Genomic DNA, 19,618 nt, shown 5'->3' on the forward strand with positions numbered 1-19,618 from the left:
AGCTCGACCAGCTGCTGCCACCAGAGAGCGCCTGGCTGTGCTGCTGGCAGCGTGTCACCACTTCTCCCCAGAAGTTATGGCCCAGAGCTCATCAATCAGGGGCCAGGAAGCTCGCTTGCACCCACGCTGTATATTTCCCCTTTCTGTAGCTCTCAAAGCGCTCATGAGTGAAAACAAATCCTCGGCAGCCTTCATGAGGTATTATCTTCATTCCCGTTTTACAGAAGATGAAAAATAAAACCCAGAAAGGCTCAGAGAATGATGGAGCTCACACAGCCTTAACGCTGCGTCCCAGAGCCCCAGGCTGTGTCAGCAGTGACCGCATCCAGCTCCGTGCTGCAGGCACAGGAGGCAACAACTCAGCAGCACGAGGAGTACAAAACACCTTCTGTTCCAATGCACCTCACACCAGGAGCAAAATCCCATTCACACTCACAGCTGCTGTGCAACCCTGCCATCTTCAATCCGACAAAGAGGAGCTGGTAACTCTGGGGTCACGCTCCCTTCACTGCAGTGAGTGCTGGGAAAGGGAAGCTGCCTCCCAGCACCACAATCCCTCTCCCCAGTGCCACTGCTCTGAAGCTTTAAAGCCCCCCCAGCTGCTCTCATGTGCACCTCCAGGGTTTGTTCACTCTATTCACCACTACCCCACCTCACAAGGGAGAGGAGAAGCTTTGTAATGCTTATGGTACAGAGGCCACTGTGGATATTACAGCTTAAGTACATTAGCTCAAATTCCTTCTGGTATAGCGGGGAAGAGATGATGGACAGCTTAAAAGGAAGAGCAACACGTTATTAAAGGCAGGGAGAACACGGCTCTGCCTGAGAGCCCTTCTGGCTCAGTGTTAACTGCAGTGCCTGGAGCTCCAGCTCACATCTCGGCCATCAGATGTGGTTTCAGAAGCACAAAGCAAAGTCTCACCTCAAACCACGTCTCTGAGGAAAGGACAAGCTAAAAAAAATATCTCATCTGAAAGCAGAGGTGGCTGCTGGCACAATCATGTCAGCAGAGAGATGACAGCGCCGTCTCCCTTCTTCTTCAAGCCTCTGTTTTTTTCAAGCTCTCCCAAAAAATCACCAGCTCCTCAGAGCCAGCAATTCACAGGGCAGCAATGACAGTGTGCCAGCAGTGACCAGTGTGCCCACAGCTGCCAGCACTTACGGACACAGTCGGGCTGCACGCCGCTCCACGTCAGGTTGGGCAGGCAGGTCCTGGTGGTGGAGCCCTGCAGCAGGTAGCCCTTCTGGCACTTGAAGAAAATCATGCTTCCCACCTGTTTCCATAGGAGACAAAACACAATGTAATTTACCAGTGCTTACAATGCAAGAGTACTTCTATCGTTTTCCACCTTCTATGCAATGAAAAGGTGAGTTGCCTTCTTCCTGCACTCACCGTCCTGCCAGAGCCACACAGCTCCCAGAGCAGCTATGAACTGGGCAGAGGGTTCCTCCATTCAGTGATAAGCAAAGCTGCTGTGTCTTGAAAGCACCCAAAGCGAGCATCAGATTTAGCAACGCCCAAAAGTTTTGCCAAAAAGGGGGCATTCAAAATAATTACCATCAACAAACAGCCCACAGCCATAGTATAAATGCCAACTTGGATTGCAAACAGCAAAAAGGATCACAAAAACTGGGAGGTGACTCCTCGACGCTTCCGAGGTGCGTTCACTTCCTGCAGACTGCTCACTGCTTTGCTTTTGGATTCAACAGGACAGCAGATCTCACTCCCTGCTCCAGACAGATCAGATGTGATGCTGCATGGCTGTGAGCTCTGCTGCTGCAACAGGATTTGCTGTTAAACCTGAACACACTGGAATAAAACTGCCAGGGAAGGGCTTTGAGCATCCTCCCTTTCTCCCTAGCTTGGCAGGACCGTGCAGCACCCCTTCCCTGCATTGGGGGCACACCTTCCCCAGTGCTCCCTGCAGCCACTGTTGTGCAGCTCCCACACGGGCAGCCCTTACACAAGTCAGGCTTGGATTATCTCAGGACTAATTAAAAGCTAGGAAGAATACATTAAAAGCCAGAATTAAGATAACTAATTGGCAGCAAGACCGAAAGGTCCTGGCAGGAGCATGGAAGGCAGCATCCCAGCCCTGCACCCAGCTCTGCTGCAGCAGCAGCGCGCACCCATGGGTGCAGGGCCGACCGCCTCCTTCACGCTGTACAGACTACAAAAACCACCAGCACAATTTAGGCTGACAATGAATGGAAACTGTGCCTCCGATCTGAGTGCTAATTACGCTGATAACTATTAATTAGCACTGCAATTAATACCATAAATAACGCGTTCTTAGCTGATGCCCCACCACCACTCGGTGCCCACGGCCGCCCCAGCAGTACCTGATAGCCCTGAGAGTTGTTCTGCATCCCAAAGAGCGGCACGCCGGGGTCTGCACACGTGGTCAGGGTTGGGTCTGGGGGCAGAGCAGAAGCAGAGCATTAAGGGAGAAGCTGTGGAAGCCACACCGGAGCTCTGCGACGCAGCAGAAATACTTTGCTACAGAAGGAACACACAGCAGTAAGGAAAAACACGTGGATATTTTTGTTCTGTAAATCCCCGACGGCTGCAATGCAACCCAACCAGAGGCACTCAGACACCCAGGAGAAGATGTAAGAATGCAGAGCTTGTCTTGGAGACGCTGCTCTGCCCACGCCAGGAGCACAGCATGCAGCACTGTGCCCTTCCCTGCATGCAGCCCTGCCCACAGCCCCCTCCATGGAACCCTGCTGCTTTACCCAGGGGCTGGGAGTTCTAATGCATCTCAGATGCATCATCTCTCTTAATGCCTCATTTGGTCTCTACCAGAAGATGAACACACACAACTCACTAGCAAAACTTGCTGCTACTCTTCCAGCATCTCTTTTTTTTTCTTCTCCCCAGCACGTTGACAGTAGCAGCACACCAATGGGATCAAGGCAGAGATGCATTATGCTATTATCAGCATCTCAAACTGAGCAAAGGAACTGAACTCTTGGTGTGAAAGGCAATTCGGCAGCAGCAGCAGGATCCCTGCTCCTGGGGATCACAGCACAGAGCCCCACTGCCCCCAGGGGATGCTCTGGTACCCAGAGAAGGCAGCACCTGGAGCGTTGTGCAGTCATGTTCCAACGAGATTCCAGTCTGTTTTTCCCAGCCCTTTTTCTTCATCACACCATGAGAAGGATGCAGTCCCACTGCCAGCACCTCTCTACACTCAGTCAAAGCACTTCAATCAACATAAACCCAGACATAAACCCTCTAAGAAAAATCCAGGACGGAGTGGGAGCAGAGGCAGCCTGTCACTCCTCGCTGCAGCTCCAGGGGAACGAGCACAACCTCTGTACCTGACAGCCTGGCCCTTTATTGCTATGCCTTTATTCCTCCCTATCCAACTGACCCCTCTGTTCCCACCGAAGCACTACACACTTGGTGATGCTCTCCCTGTGTCCTCGGAGCACTGCTGACTCACTCAACAAGGGACCCACAACGTGGGCCCACGTGGGGCTGCAGCACAAGCAAAGTCATTTTCCCTCATTCAGCTCTGCTGAGCTTTTGTCATTCATCACTGAAGCGGTTTCCATGGAAGCCCCCAGGTAAGTCGGTGTCTGTGAGAAATGATGAAGAGCCCCAGGGGCTGGTGGAGGTGGAAGGGATGGATGGTGCAGGGCAGAGGGCACAGCTCTGTCTCCTGACTGCACCCAGCACTCTGCCCATCCTGCCTGCCTCACAAATGAGTGAGATCTGACTGAGCAGAACCCTCTGGGTTCAGCTGCCTGCCCCCTGTAGGCACCCTCCACTTCCCACTGCTTGGACTGGGGAGATGTTTCCCCAGCACAGCAGCAGGAATTGCTGCTGGATGCATTGCACCACTGCAGCTTCGTGGGCCTGCAGTGCCATGAATGGAGGACGGGATTCTGGATGAGGGATGAATGCCTGGATGAGGCCTTAGAGAGAAATCTGGCACGGGCATTTAAAGCCAAAATTTATTCTAGGAGGCAGCGCTCCCAGCTGCTTGCATGTGAGAAGACCATGGGGACACCAACGTGGAAGTAAAGAACTGACATTCAGGCCACCAGGATTTTACGTTAACAGAATCAGGGACACACTGAAGATGCAGCTAACAAGCCAGAATGACTGAGGTCAGCCTGCACCCAGCTGAGGGCAGGCAGCACGGTGGTGGTGAAGGAAAGCAGCACAGAGCCTGAGCAGTTATGTCACCACAGAGCCCAGGAGTTCAAGACTGCAGCCAGAGTTTTAAATTGGCGCAGAACACCGTGACTAATTATCATTATAGACCTCGCTGAGGCTTCAAAGGGTTCTGGAAGCCCCAGGAAACAGTCGCATGAAGCATGTCTGGAGATTTCAACCTGAATACCAACAGCTAGGCAAAGCAATCCGTAGGACTCTGTATACATCACCTTCATGTTCTAGGAGCTGCTGCTCTGCCATTCTGGATAGAATTCAAATGCAGCAGAGAACACAGGAGCTCTCACGTGCACATCTGGGCAGAATTGCAGTCAACGGCACGTTCAGGCCCAGAAACGGGACTTAAAACCCAGAAATGAAAGAAAACAACAACGGCAAACCAAGCCACTCTTCTGCAAATGAAAATGCAGACCAACAGCGCTCCGCCTGCAGGCACAGGCCAGGCGAGGTGCCCTTACCGATGCAGCTGGGCTGGGTCCCACTCCACGAGCCATCGGACTGGCAGAAGCGGCGTGCTGAGCCCACCAGCACCATGGGGGCCAGGCAGGAGAAGGACACCGAGGAGCGGTACGTGAAGCCTCGCTCCTCCCTCCGGCCCTGGGCAGGGATCCCTGGATCTCCACAGAACACAGCTGTAACAGCAGAGAGCGGGGGGTGGTGATAACCTCTCTGAGAGCAGACGATGCTAATGCACCAGCAATGGGGCTATTAATGAGGCAAAGCTCACTGCTCACTGCCACGGAGCTCAGTGATTGACCAGGGGATGATTGGTGGCAGGAGGCGTCGCTGGCTACTTTCCTTATAATTCTCTCTTTTTGCCAATTGCTGTTAATTAACTTCTACTTCTCCCCATCTTTTTCCTTTTTTTTTTTTCCTTCTTCTTTTCCCCCCTAGCAGCATGCTTAGCTTTAAAACGTGTCCCTAATTGCATGATGTCAAATTGCTATATGGCTCCATGTCACACAGAAAGCCCACTAATTATACAAGATCCTGGGAAGGGTGCAAGGAACACAGTGAGGGCTTTGTGTGATTTAATACGAAAATGGCTATTGTGCAGCTGCCAGCCATTCAGCCAAGAAAAGAAACTCAAATCTGCCTTTATCACCATGAGACGTTTAACTAATTTTTTGCATTAGCTATTTAATGGAGTACACAGGTTTCCAAGAGCCAAAGCTCTGTCTTCACAAAACGTTCCTAACTTCTGCTGTGACCCCACAGAGCCCTTTGTCAAAGGGCTTTTCTCATCACCGAACTCAAGGAGGCACCTGGACCAACAGCCACGAGCTTTAAGGGTGTTACACAAACACGAACGTGCAAGGAGGAATTCACACCTGTCACAACCCTGACCTCAAGCCCACATGCAAAGAGATGGATGAGTGCATCCAGGTGTTTCAGCCCCGTCCCTCTCCCAACCCATCCGTGGATGCGCAGCGCTGCTACTCACGGAAGCATTGGGGGATCTCCCCACTCCAGGTCCCGTTCCCCTCGCAGGTGAGCACGGCAGGCAGGGACAGTTGGTATCCCTCCAGGCAGGCGTAGCTGACGCTGGAGCCCCAGCTGAAATCCGAGCCCACCACCTTGCCATTGGGGATGGCTTGTGGGGATTTACAGACGATGGCTGAACGAGAAACAAAGGCAACATGCAGCTCCCTGCGCTTCTCAGCAGTTATTTCCATTAGCAAGCAAATTCACTAGGATCAAAGTCACGCCGCTCTCAAAGAACAGCCCCTGGGAGCCCCTGCAGGGGGCTGCACAAACTTCCCCAGCTGTGTGTGCAGCTGTGAGCACTGGGATTTTACTTTGAGACTTGGAATTAACGGAATCCCTGATCTCCGAGTCTGTGTTCACTTCCAAGTGAAGGAAGGATCCAGCCTGACTTATTGCGAAAACTCATCTAAGGCCTCCCTGAAAGATTCATGCATTTTGGACAACCTGGCTGAGTCTCAGATTAGCAGCTGAATCAATAACCAGTCTGTATTTCACTCACTCCAGGGTGTTTTAATGTGACATTTTTGCAGTGCTTTGCTTTTCAGCTCAGGGGAGCACTGGGAAAGATGCTAAGCTCATGTAAATCAACCTGGCCTCCAAATGAGACTGTGGCCACATTCTGTGTTACTCCTGCAACATTAGCTCAGTGGTGAGAATGAAAGAGGAGTGTGAGAATTGCTCTTTACAGCCTCTGAAGGAACTGGAGTATATTTGGAAGTTTCTACGTGGTCTGCATGAATCAGAATCATGACAGTTGAATTTTCCAGATTGCAAAAGAACACAGATGCTGCTACAAGTCTTATCTACACGTGGTGGGAGAGTAAAACACTGGCAGAAGAGATCCAGCATGTCCCGCAACTGTTCTATTACTTCCCTTTCCTATCTCTGAATTACAGAGGCAGTCTCAGAATGGAGAAATAATGAAAGGAGTTTGAGGAAGCCTTTTCCAGACCTCCAGATGATGCTCAAGAAGCGTGTGCCTGTGAAACAGAAGGCGCCATTCGAGCCTGTTCTGACTTCTTGTGAAGAGTCACTTAGCTCTCAGCGCTCCACTCTTCCTTCTCCCCATAGGGATAACAGCAATTCCCTCCCTCCCTCCCAGGCACGTTGGGATGACTGACAGACCTAAAGCTGGCACGGTCTTCTTTGTGCTGACAAATTGGGTAAGTGCTGTAAACATGGCAGAAAGACTGAACGCCAGGACGGACAAACTGCCAGGTGTGCTCAGGCACTGCGCTGCAGCTCATGGCACCACAGAACCATTAAGGATTGAAAAGACCTCCAGATCCTCCACCATTTACACCACCAACCAGCCTTACCCTTGCAGGCAGGTTTGGTGCCGTTCCAGGTTCGGTCTTTTGTGCACATCAGAGAGGACGCTCTGTCTGACTCCATCATGTACCCAGGCATGCACTGGAACACCACTGTTTTGTTGTAGGTAAAATCACTGCCCAGCCTGATGCCGTTGGCTGGCACACCTGGGTCACCACAGTTGATCACTGCCAAAAGAAGAGAAAGAAGCATTTCCGGCCTCACCATCCCTCATCTCATGGTCCCAAACACTTTTCAGAGCAGGATGCGGCCCCCTAATTGCAAAGCTGGGCTGCACCAAGTGGAGAAAACTTAGAGAGCTCCCTTCAGCCAGCTGGAAAATACAAACCCACAGCAAGAGTTTTCCATTAGGCACTCACAGGGGCTGCAGGCGGAGGGGCAGCTGGTACCAGGCAGCTCAGCTGAGTTTCTGTGAGCACTCAGTGCCAGCATTTCCCAGTGTGGCACCCAGGGGCCCATCCCAGTGCTCACCTGTGCACTCTGGGCTGGTGCCTGTCCACGTCCCATTCACTGTGCAGTGCCTGCTCAGCACACCAGTGGAGTAATAGCCCTCCCTGCACTGGTATATGATGGAGCTGGAGAAAACCAAGCCGTCATTAAACAGAACCCTGGCGTTGCTGGGGGTGCCTGGGTTCCCACAGGAGATAACTGGAAAGCAAAACAGCAGAGTTACTACGAGACTGAATGAATGAAAAACCAAATCAATAAAGCTTCCATCCTGCAATCAATCGACTGCTTGCCACAGAAGTGAGATTAGCTGCAAAGCCACTGGACCAAACCACTCAGAGCCGACTTCATTCCCAGCTGGTCCCACAGCTCTGCCCTACAGCACACCTTGGGGGGTGGCTGCCCCTCGGGAGCCCATGGCTTTGCAGACCTCAAAGGAATGACAGCCAGGAGCTGCTGCCCTGCACTGAGCACTGCTGCTGCACTGCCCTCCCACTGTGCCCTCCGGGGAGAGAGGAGGCTGTGGGATGCAATTAGAGGTCTGCCAGAACCCAAGTTTTATGTCTGAGGCACCACAGCAATAAAAGGGCTTCAGAGTGGACAGCGGTGCACAAAGTACTGTCGTGGCAAAATAAGTGCCTGCAATAATTGTATCAGCCCTCATTTACACTGAAGTTGCAGAACATAAAAGAAAATCACAGGTATTGAGGAAAGGCTCAGGCCATGGGATCCCAGGGCTTTGAAGGGAACTCCTCGCTCCCTCCCTCTACCTGTGGTCCAGATGCAAAAGAAGCTGTAAGCATAAGGATGAAGAGGCTTAAAGATTTAAAATCACAGATTAAATATATATAGGATCGAATCACTCAAGTGAGCAGAAAGTGGGCAAGTAATTCCCTTTGGCTTCAGTGGGAGATGAAAAATGAATGAGACCCCAAAAAGAAACTGGTTTGGGAACTGTTTTCTGAGTATAAATCCTAAAGACCCTGGAAGTCCCACAGTCATATCCATTCGCATCTCCTGAAGCATTTCAAAGCCAATCATCTTTAAACTAAGTCAAAATTCAAGAAAATAACCTGAAAATCAGCTGCATCAAATGGGGATTTCTTGGAGTTGCTGCTTCTTAGCAAGTGAAATATTTCAGCACATGATTATTGCAGAACTCCCCACCACGAGGTTTCTCAGTTTGCTCCTTTATCAAAAATAAATTTGGTTCCTGCAGTTATTTTCAGGAGGTCCTTTCTGTGCAAACCCTTTGGATGGCTCACTGAATGCAATGGGCATCTCTGCTGGAGACGCAGAGAGCACCCTGTGCCACAAGGAACACCAGAGAGAGCATCACCAGCAGCAGAGCAACTGCTGCCTGCTGAACAAAGAGCGCTCGGAGCTGCTGGGGAGATGTGTGTGCCTGCAGCCAGAGCTGTGACCACGACCAAAGACCATCCTGCAGCAGGGGAGGGCTGGGCTGCATTCCAGGAGGTCTCCATCCCCACCAGCATGTGCACACCTCCAATGCCTGCCCAGAGAGTGGGATTTTCCCAACAGCTTCAGGCCAAGCAGAAGGATGAGAACTCGGGTTCCAAGCATCTCTAACAGGAGGTGGCACAGAGGGAACCAAACACCTGAAGTGTTCCTGGCCCTTCTGAGAACCCAGCAGCTTGCCCAGCTCTGGGAGCACCATGCTGGGCAGTGCGACTTTGGTGTTCTGCTTACAGCCAGAGCTGCTCACACAAATCTCCTCCTGCACTGCAAAGCGACCTCTGCTATGAAACCCTGCAAAGCTCAGGGATGCTCCAGAGATCAGCAGTAATTAATGTGATTCCCATCCACACACCTTTTAGCAGGGCTGTGCTCTATCCTTTAACCAAACCAGCGCCCACAGAGGGCAAGTTGAAGTGCTGTTACCTGGTATGGAGCTGAACACTCTCAGCCCCACACAGCACTGATGGTTCCGATGCTAAGGAGGAGGGCACCTGCAAGGAGCAGCATCCTGCTCCTCAGATCATGCAGGAGGAAAGACTGCAGGCTGGGAGCTGCTATCACAGAGCACGGTGCATGTCTGACTGCTCCACTGAGGTGGCATGTGAATACTGTGTCCTCTGTGTGTCCCCCACTGACCTCACCTTCATCACACTGATCCTTCTTCTGGACTTTGCTGCCATCGGAGCACCTGGCTGAGAGGCTCTCCTAATGATGTCTGACACATCAGGCACAGCCTGCAGGGCCTCACAGCCTTCCCTCCAGGGCTGGTAATTTCCATGCTGTTTAATTTAACCAGTAACCCACATTCCACCTAACTACGCAGAAAGAAAAAAGCAGCCTGAGCCTAAATCCCAGCCCTGCCACCTCCCATGTCCTCAGCAGTCAGATTGGGATGAGACAGAACTCGGCTCCTTCCCTCCATTACCGCTTTAAATGAACACATTTCTGTCTTCTGCAATTGAGGAAGAGCAGCCAGGGCTGCGTCTCAGTTTGGATGCAGCTTTAATGCATCTGGTGAAACAATAAACATTATGAAAACAAATATTCTGCTATGCTGAGAGGAGGAGGGAGTGTAGAGGAGAGCACAAGCAATGGGCCCCTCCTGCACTGCCCCTGGGAGCACCAATTGGGCAGCAGGAAGGAGGAGAAAGAAGGAAAAACTACAATGCAATTTCCATCTTCAAAATGTGCTGCAAATCAATGGTAAATGAGGCTTGAAATCTGTGATTTTTAGGAAGCAAAGGGAGCTGCTCTGAGTGGGCACAACAAAACCAGAGCTGCGTACAACGGACTGAAGCGGAGTCCCACGATGTGTCCCTGCAATTAATTTAATTGTGCACCATTTGTGCATTTTGGAAAAACCAGCTGTGGTTCCCTCCTGTTTCCAAACTCCTCTGGTTTTCACAGAAATATTCCAGCAGGTGAAAGGCTCTCATTACTGCTGGGCCTGAGGTCGCCCTCAGCCTGGAGCTGCTCTCCCCTCCCATCCACACCGCAGGATTTGCACGGTGTCCTCTGCACCTCTCTGCACTTACACATCCACCTGCAGCCGAGCAGACCGAGCCCCCATGCTCACTTTGCAGCTGATCAGAGCAGTTTGCATGCTGGCAGTTGTGTGCCAGTGGCCTGCAGAGCCCCAGCAGCTCCAACTTCGCTCAACCGCAATGGCTGAGAGCCGCTCCGTTGGATGGCTGATGCCCTATGGAGGCACCGAGTGCTGAGCTGGGGCTCCTCCACTCCCCCCGAGCAGCTCTGTGCTCTCAGAGCACTCTCCTTCACCCTGAATTCAATCCCCAAATTAACCCCTCTCCTATGAACACCCGTTCCAGAAAGTTGAATGCACCACTCAGAAGTGCAGCCATAAGAGCACCTCGCAGCGCCTGCAACTTGCTGTGAATGCAAATGGCAGAGACACAGCTCGCTGCTCATCGCTGCAAATTGCTTTCCTATATTGGCCAGTCAGCACTTAACATTAAATGAGTACATTATGGGCATAATGTTATTATTATTCATAAAGTACAAAAAAAGAATCCGCCAGGGATCCGTATTTTGGTGCCTCCGGAACCTGATGGGTTATTTATGCTGAGATTAATGAAAAGAACCTTCCTACTGAAAGAAAAAAAAAACAGAATGGGAAAAAAAACCCCAACCACCAAGACCTGAGCGTGTTAATAACATGATTCAGTGTCTTTTCAATCAAGAGCTCCATCAATTTGGAATAAATTTCCAATTCATTTACAAGATCTCTCTGGGCTTCTGGCTTTCAAATCAGCAGGAGAGAAGCACTTGCCCAGGTCTCCTCTCATTCGGTATCCTGCTTCCTTTTGGCTTTTGTTCTTTCCCCATTTGATTTTTAAACACTTTCATAAAATAGCAGCAGTAAGCAGCACAGCTCAGAGAACCTGGCTGGGGGTTTATCACACTGGATGATGGAGCCTTACTTGATTCCTTCAAATAGAAAAATAAGAGGTTTGGGTTTTCTTTGATACAAAAATCTGCTTACTGGTTCATAATTTGCACTCTGCATTTCTGCTCAATGCAAATGACTTTTGCACGTGCCAGTTCCAGCTTTGACACAGGCTTGAGGCTGTTCACATCACTCACTCTGATGCGTTTCTTTGATAAAGCATCTATTAACTGCTCAGTGGTGCTAAATGCAGCGTGCCCTGCGGATGTCTGGGAGGTGAAGAGGCTGCCTCACGACATGGACAGACACGGAGTCAGAGACTCACAGAACAGCCTGGGTTGCACAGGCCCACAACGCTCATCCAGTTCCAACCCCCCGCTGTGTGCAGGGTCGCCACCCAGCAGACCAGGCTGCCCAGAGCCACATCCAGCCTGGCCTCGATGCGTTTCACCGTCAGCAGCTCGGCTGGGACCAGTGCTGAGCAGTACCTTCACACTCGGGCTGCACGCCGCTCCAGGAGCCGTTGGCCTGGCACGTCCTCTCAGATGAGCCCCTCAGAGTGTAGCCAGGCTCACAGCTGAACCGCACCACGCTGTCCACACCAAACTCATCTCCCAGCCCGATGCCGTGCGATGGGATCCCCGGGTCGCCACACACCCCTTGGCTGCCTCCTGTTAAGAAGAGAGCATGACACCATCAGAGCAGGCAAAGCTCAGGGCACGGCTCTTCTCACCCACCTGCACTTTGAGAGCACCAACACTGAGATTGGGATCGTGTGGCTGATTCAATTTAACTCCACGTGACAAGTCCCCCGAATCTGGGAGCCCGCTGTTTGCAAGCAGGTTGCAAAATCTGGCCTGCAAAAACTCCTGCATCTCAAGATGGAGTCCCACCAGCTGGAGCTGCTTTCCGTGGCAGCTGCTCCAGCAGACAGCAGCTTGGTTGCCAGCATCAGTCATGTGGATGGTTTCCCTCCAAGCAGAAATTACAACATGCTCCAGGCCACCTCAGCGAGCCCCATTGTATTTGCAAAACAAGAAGCTGTTGGGTTTGGAGCGCAGAGGCGAGAGGGATCCAGCTGAGAACCATCCGCTGGTACAAGTTGTGAACACTTTGTGCTGCTGGCTCTGCGTCTGGGGATGGGAGGAGGGAGCAGCTGGAGCGGATGCCTCGCGGGGAGCTGCTGGAGCAGGCTGGATAAATGCCCACCTCCTCCTCGCTGGCTGGTTTGGGCTCACACCGCGTACGCCTGCTCTTGGCTTTCTCTGCTAATGATCTGTGTAAACACAGTGAGCCCCAAGCCAGAAAGGACAATTTCACTCCAGCAGCTCGCAAGGAAGGTCCCAGTTCCCTGCCCTGCTCCCATTTGCTGCAGGTACAACCTTTGCAGTGTAACATGTAATGTAAAATATAATGAACGTATTCATCATCTGGGGAAAAACACTCGCTTTTAGAGAGAAGGGGGAAATGCTCCAGGCTCAGCATTTTCCTTCACGCATTTTCCTTCCTTCCTTGACTTGGACCAAAATCCTTTGTTTCACCTTGCAGAAGCTGTCATCACACTGGAGAGATCTGCACACCAGAGAACCTTGGGCAGGAGACATTCAGGACTTATTCTGCTCTCAGCTTCCACCCTGGGCTGGGAAAGGGCCCTGGAGAACCTCCCCTGGGCAAAAGCCAGAGCCATGAGCCTCTGCTCTCCTGTCCCAGCTTCCAGCAAGGGCACACACTGGGAGGGCAAAGGGAAATGAAGCACCAGGCCAGATTTGTGGTCTACAGTTAAAGGAACGTGACAATGGTTTAATTACTCATTGCTTTGGTCATTGTACCACCCAAGTTTGGGGTAGTAAGAGGGGCCCTGTCTTGGCTGCTGGGGAGAAATCCCCAACCCTGGTTCTGAGGGTGTTCATGGGGACCCAGTGCAGGGAGCTCCCACCAGGACCCATCAGCACTGCTCTAACACTGCTGCTGTGATGTCCTTAAGAAAAATCACACACAACAGATGTCAGCAGAAACTCATCAGAGCGATGCTGAGCATTCCAAACATCCACCCAAAAAGATCATGGGAGAGACAGTGAAAACCACAGGGGGAAGAAGCACGAACTAGAGCAGAAAACCCTTCAGAGCAGCTACAGATCAAGAACTCTGCAGACACAGCTTCTGAATAGGAGGACGGCTCTGCCTGATTTCTTTTCGCTTTCCAAAGCAGAGGTTAAACTTGGTCAAGTACAGCTGCTAAGTCTAAGTGGCATAATTAAAAATTAACACTTGTCCCAACTGCTTTGCTCCAGCTAAGTTCTCATTTCATCTGCAACTGTGCTCTCCATGGAACAACTGACCGGATGGCACAGAAAGGGCTCTGCACAGCATCCTCCAGTTATTCAGCATCTTTCTTCCCACTGGAGGCCATCAGCTGGGATCCCAGTGCCCTGATCTCAAGAAGGCTTGGCAGCACATCCCTCTGTATCGCCCACTGGTCTGATTTGTCTCCTTAGGGACATTTTGGCCCATCAGGACGTTTTCAGTGCAAGACCCTTTCTCACTGGCACGGAAGCAGAGATGGAGTCCTGATGCCAAACTGTTCCCAGCTGATGTGCTGAGAGCCGGCACAACTTGTGGTGCCTCAACAGCAGATGCCAGGCCCTGGAAAGGGGCCACACATGCTCTTTTACTGGAACACATGAGAAAGAGGATCAGATACTGCAGTTGGATGCAAGGACCCAATTTTTCACAAGACACGTTCACCCTGTACAGAGAAAACTGTAAAGCAGCAGGCTGCAGTACACCTCCTGCCACAAACATTTGCTGCAGTGATTTATTCCTCCTCTTGCAAGCTGAGTGCTTTACACTCTGCCAGTGCTTATCATCCAAGTTGCAGGGGACCCGATAGCTAAGACAGCGATTTGCAGCATCCCGACATCCGGCAGCGCTCGCGTTCCTGCAGCTCAGCAGAGCTGTCCTGCTGTCCCCTCTCGGGCTGCAGCCCATCCCCAGGCCCAGCTCACCTGAGCAGTGTGGCAGGGAGCCGCTCCAGCGCCCGTCCAGCTGGCACATGCGCGTGGAGTTGCCGACCAGAGCCCGCTTCCCCAGGCAGCTGTAGCGAACCACGGAGCCGACGGTGTATTTGTCACCCGAGATCTGAGCGTGGGGTGGGGAGCCCGGGTGCCCACAAGAGACCACTGCAAGAGACAGAAGCAACAGCCTCAGCCACCAGGGCTGAGGTTGGTTGCCTGCTGGCACTCTGGCAGCTCACACCGACGCAGCCGCCCCAGAGATGCCCAGCAAACAGCAGCGCCCAGCGCCAGGGATGGGCTCACACCGAGAGCAGACCCTGCATCGCCTCCTTTGAGGGCACACGAGGCACAGACCCCGCTGAGGGTCTGCGCATCGCTGCCTTGCCCTAACACCCACAGGCATCTGCGCATTCCTCAGAGAACCCTCCTTAACCTCAAACCATTCCATGCACATCCTCACCCCCCGCCCCGTCCCGGCAGCACAGAGCTGTAATCGATGCTGTGTCACACCTGAGCAAATTACCCTGGCGGATTCCGAGCGCTGCTCGCTCAGCCATCACCAGTAAAGAAGCACCGCTAACAATAATTAATAGGTTTACTTTAGCTTGGCAATCAAAGTGGAGACAGCGAGGGTGTTGACAAATATACCGACAGATCTAGGGGCTATTAGACAGGTCTGGATGAGCATTCTCAGCCTAAAGACCACGCGTCGCTCGGCTGCTGAAGGAAAGCATCCGTAACGGATATGTTCTCTCCCTCTGCTAGAGTCTAAAAATACAAATACTGGCATTAGGTAGAAAACATGATGTATGCCTCAATAAAAGGAGAGCACGCTTCTGTTTGGGCATGTGGGCGTTGAAATATATTGGTGCAGAGCTGTGACTAAAACCAAGGACGCTTTGCAAAGAAATGGGTTTGATAGCTAATACTTAAACTCGCACTGTAACTAACAATTTAATAACAGACACTCTGGCAGACTCAGCTAAGCTTAAAACCTGTGGCAGTATTGAGGTTTTTAGGGGATTTATGTACACAGCAGGCAGACTGCTCCTTCTGATGCGCTGGGCTCAGCTCCCACCTGCTTCCCTTCCTGGACTTCTCTCCCACTCCTCAAAGGAGATCAGCTCTGCTTTATTCCCCCCCAAAAACCAGGCACGAGACCAGACTCTCAGCACAAGCCTCTCCAGCATCAAGCTTCTTGGCTTCTGTTTTAGAAAGTCCCCACTAATTTTGGGATCCCAGCTGTAAACACTTGGAAGGAATCCAGGTTTCAGCACTGAGCGCATCCTGACTTGGACTCACAGAGAACACAGACGTGCAAAAATCTCTCCAAGCTTTTACGCCTGCAGATTCCAGGTATCAGTTGTAGGACTGACCTGGGTTTCCAAAGCGCCCACAAGTCTCCTCCAAATCAATGGATGTTCAGCATTTTAGGGAAGGAGATCCCTTTTACTCAGCCGAGCAGCTGTGGGCTGAGCAGCCCAAGGAAGCAGACTCATGGTTTGTAAAGGCAACTGCTCGCCTGGAGCCCCTGCAGCTGTGTTAACACGTGGTTATCACTTGTCAGCTCCCCACGGCCTGTGCAGGGTGCTGTAAACACGAGAAGGTGGCATGCTGCTAACAAAAGCAAAGGAAAACGTGCCAAACTTTCCTGCTTATAACTCGGTGTCAGAGGATAGAACAAGAGGAAAGAATTGGTGATGGCTTTGGAACAGCTCAGCTGACTCAAACTTAAGAAGCTCCATTTCTGACTGCTTTAGTGATTTATTATGCTGGGTGACAGGAGATCACAGTTGCTTTAGTCTCTAAAAAGGAAACACCAGCACAGCCCCATGTCTCTGTTCTGGCTGTTGGTTTTTTTTGCCTGCTTGCAATACCAACCCCATAAAACTTTTGTTTCCTCCCCGATGGCTTTCACATCCCAGGAAAGCTCCCCATGCTCTGCCCTGGGCTCCTGGGTGTCAGCTGCACTGCTCCTGGGGCCAACCCCCCCGGCTGCTAACATGGGGGCAGAGCAGAGCCTGTCCCATGAAGCCAGCACACTGTGCTGGGGGCAATCCCACTGACTGAATTGAATTGAACTCCATTCAGTGCCCAGGGAGCTCCTGGCTGAGGCATTACTACTGCAGCACGTGAGCCACATGAGCATTTTGTGTCTTCCTACACATAAAGTCCTCTACACTATTGGAAATACCCCTTAAGCCAAAGTCACTGCCCTGAACCTCCCGATTCGCTCTGCAAACCGCAGTGGCACACAGGGCCAGGACACTTTAAGAAAGGCCAAAAAATGTAAAGGAAGAGTCAAGAAACAGATCCTCTTTACCACCTGCTTTGCAGCAGAACAAAGTCCTGGTGTGTATCACTTCAATGCCATTTCCCTTCCCTTGAAGCCAAGGGGATGAGTGGGTGGAGGGAAGCTCAGCCATGCCCTGCTGGTGCTAAATACACTCTGTCCTTGGTCAGGCTAATTGATGCTGTTCCCTATGAAGGTCTGTGTTTCAGAAATGATGCTTCTCTTCTCTACCCACAGTATTTCTGCTGGAGCCGCACGGAACCAGTGTGAGCTGCCTCCCCTGCAGAGGGAAACAACCTCTGTCTGAAGAGATTTCTCTCCTCAAACCTCTTCTTTCCCTCCTGTGGGCAGAACCGGAGGCCAGGAACATTCCCATGGATTAGAAAGGGCTCTGGGTTCAGACTTTTTACAAGAGATTTCAGCCAAGTGAGCACCAGGAGAGCCGCAGGGAATGAAAACGCGTGGCAGGTTTGCGGAGCAGGGCTGGAAGCCCTGAGTGAATGGTATTAATCTGAAGAACTTACAAAGACACTGTGGGAGGGCACGGTCCCAAGTGCCATCCCCCTGACAGGTAAGGACGTGTGTACCCAGTAAGTAATATCCATGGCTGCACTGATATGAGACAGTTGTTCCAAAGCTGAATCTGTGAGGACCGCTCGGCTGCACTTGACGGATGCTGTTTTCCAGGTGCCCGGGGTCGGTACAGTTTACAACTGCAAACAAACAACAACAACAACAACAACGAAAAGTACAAAACAAAGGGTGTAACAAAGAACAAAGGGTTCTTCAAGAAATGAGCAGGAAAAGGGGAAGAAAGCACAAGAACAAATTCCACAGTTTGGGGCGGGTTTCGTTTCGTTTCTTTTTTTCAGATTCTTTGGGAGCAGAAATAAAAAAAAGAAATCTTTATTAAAAAAAAATAGAGAGTGAAGGCAATGCTGCAGGCTCACAGCCTGGCACATGGTGATCAGCAGCACAGCCTCACTGTCCAGCCCCAGATCAGGACTTTCACACTGATTTCTTGACCCATACAGTGACAGCATCAACAGATACTGAATTAACGGAATAAAGACTGAGAGAGTGAAGGGAGGGGAGGGAATGTGAAGCGAACTTGGTGCTAATATCACTGGAAGTAGGGCAGCATGTAAGCAGAAAGGGCTCAGCAGCAAAGAGCAGAATGTTTGCTTTGAGTACACTGGTCTAAGGTTATCAGGATGACCTCTGCTAATGGTCTACCCTGATATTCTCTTTTGTACTCCCCACTTAAAGCAAATAATTGCATGTCTTGAAGGACACAGGGCTGGGCAGAGACCATTAAGAGAAACCCAAGGGAAAACTGAATTTGTAACATCTAAGCAGGCCCTCAGAGTTCCAACATCACTTCCTAAGCAACCGTGAGGTGTTTTACACAAGCTTAGGCCAGCTTCAAGCTGGATTTTGGGAAGGCAGAGCAGTCAGTGAGGACGGGAGGCAGCCCAGCACTCCCGGGCAGAGCAGACTTACCACGGCAGGCAGGCAGGGTGCTGCTCCACTGCCCGTTGGCCAAGCACTGCGACTGCGCTGCTCCTTCCAGGCGGTACCCCGTGTTACACACAAACTTGGCCACGTCGTTCAGGTTGAACTGAGCGCCCTGGGTCAGGCCGTTGGCAGGGTTGCCAGGGTGGCCGCAAGTGATGGCTACGATTAGAAATGGGAGATGTTACCTCTTTTGAATCATCCGGTGGTGGAAAAAATACAAATCTCAAGCAAAGAGAGCGTGGAAAAACCCACATCAACTCTGAAACTCACATGGACCTCAAAGATCTGTGGCCAGCTCTGCTGCAATACTGAATCAAGTTGAGGATACGGTAGCTTTATTCATTTCACTGGCGTAGGAAATTCTCTGAACCCCTTTCTAAGCAGCAGAGTGGCAGCATCTTACTGACTTATACCATAAATCCCCAGAGCTCCTCTTCAAAAATCCCAGCTACTGCTATTAATCTATTGCCTTGCATTACCCTGGGCATCGCAAACGCAGCCATGAAACCTGATGTTTTCCTCCCCCTGCCTGGTGTAAGTCAGATGCTCACTGCAGTATAAAGTTACACCTGGAGGGATAGTAAAAAGAGAAGAAAAATCAGGTTTCGAGCATACGGCCTAAAAAGCTTAAATCTTCCTGCTTCAGTCTGAGAAACTTCAGGGGAAAACCTCTGTAACTAAATCCCTGTAATGAGGATTTTTGTGTAGTTCTTTCTTCCTGTGGCTGATGCAAGCCCAGGGCAGCCCTGAGCTGCTCCAGAACATCCCAGGGGAAGTGTCAGGTGGGGAAGGCACAGAGAGCAGAGCAGCAGGAGCCCAGCAGCATCCAGCACCTGCAATGCTGGAGTTCAAAGTACTTCCACCTGGGCCGCTCTGCTGGCAGAGATGGGGCTGGGAGGGAGGGAGCAACCTGGGAGACCTTTGCTTTGGGCACAGCAGCAAACCCCACCGTGCAAAGGAAACGTCAGGATGCTCCATACAGAGCTTTTTGGCTGCTTAAGGAATGTGACATCTTCTGACAGCTGAGGACGAAATGATATTGATTATTGTCACGCTGAAACTGGGTAATGGCCCAGCAGTAGAAGTCCAGCACTCAGCTGTATGGCTGCCAAAGCCAGAAGCTACAGGGGAAGATGAAATTCCCACAAAAGATCCATAACACATCTGACTGCCAGGGCTGGACTGTACCACAGGGATAGGAATTTATTCCTTATGCAAGCTGGTGACAGGTACAGGTTTAAAAAATATGAAGCAAGACAGCATTTCAGTGCTACAGGAAGCAGATGTCAGATTCTCTGAGGGGCTTCTGAATACAATTATGCACGTTTTGAAATAGCTGATGGATTCTTTCCCAGAAAAAAAAAAAAACAAAAAGGCTCCCTCCAGTTGGCATGGATCAAAAAGACCAGTTCACATAGAGCAAGCAACTGCAGCAAGTTTAAAGAGAAAAT

The 19,618-nt window shown here is 51.2% G+C and overlaps 1 protein-coding gene across 2 annotated transcripts in view; it reads right to left on the reverse strand.

Moving 5' to 3' along the window:
• CSMD2 (CUB and Sushi multiple domains 2) overlaps nucleotides 1-19,618 on the reverse strand; it is a 230,522-nt gene that overhangs the window by 8,410 nt on the left and 202,494 nt on the right. For both annotated transcript variants that reach the window (XM_052698617.1, XM_052698618.1), the window contains 10 exons: nucleotides 18,153-18,326; nucleotides 17,174-17,362; nucleotides 14,348-14,521; nucleotides 11,831-12,013; nucleotides 7,481-7,657; nucleotides 6,997-7,176; nucleotides 5,634-5,807; nucleotides 4,648-4,821; nucleotides 2,344-2,417; nucleotides 1,163-1,274 (listed from right to left, as the gene is read on the reverse strand). In XM_052698617.1, coding sequence (XP_052554577.1) covers nucleotides 1,163-1,274; nucleotides 2,344-2,417; nucleotides 4,648-4,821; nucleotides 5,634-5,807; nucleotides 6,997-7,176; nucleotides 7,481-7,657; nucleotides 11,831-12,013; nucleotides 14,348-14,521; nucleotides 17,174-17,362; nucleotides 18,153-18,326 — 1,611 coding nt within the window. The remainder of the gene's footprint in view (nucleotides 1-1,162; nucleotides 1,275-2,343; nucleotides 2,418-4,647; nucleotides 4,822-5,633; nucleotides 5,808-6,996; nucleotides 7,177-7,480; nucleotides 7,658-11,830; nucleotides 12,014-14,347; nucleotides 14,522-17,173; nucleotides 17,363-18,152; nucleotides 18,327-19,618) is intronic.

The sequence above is a fragment of the Tympanuchus pallidicinctus genome, unplaced genomic scaffold (genome assembly GCF_026119805.1).
Source record: "Tympanuchus pallidicinctus isolate F22 unplaced genomic scaffold, pur_lepc_1.0 scaffold33, whole genome shotgun sequence".
In the NCBI taxonomy this organism is placed as follows: domain Eukaryota; kingdom Metazoa; phylum Chordata; class Aves; order Galliformes; family Phasianidae; genus Tympanuchus; species Tympanuchus pallidicinctus.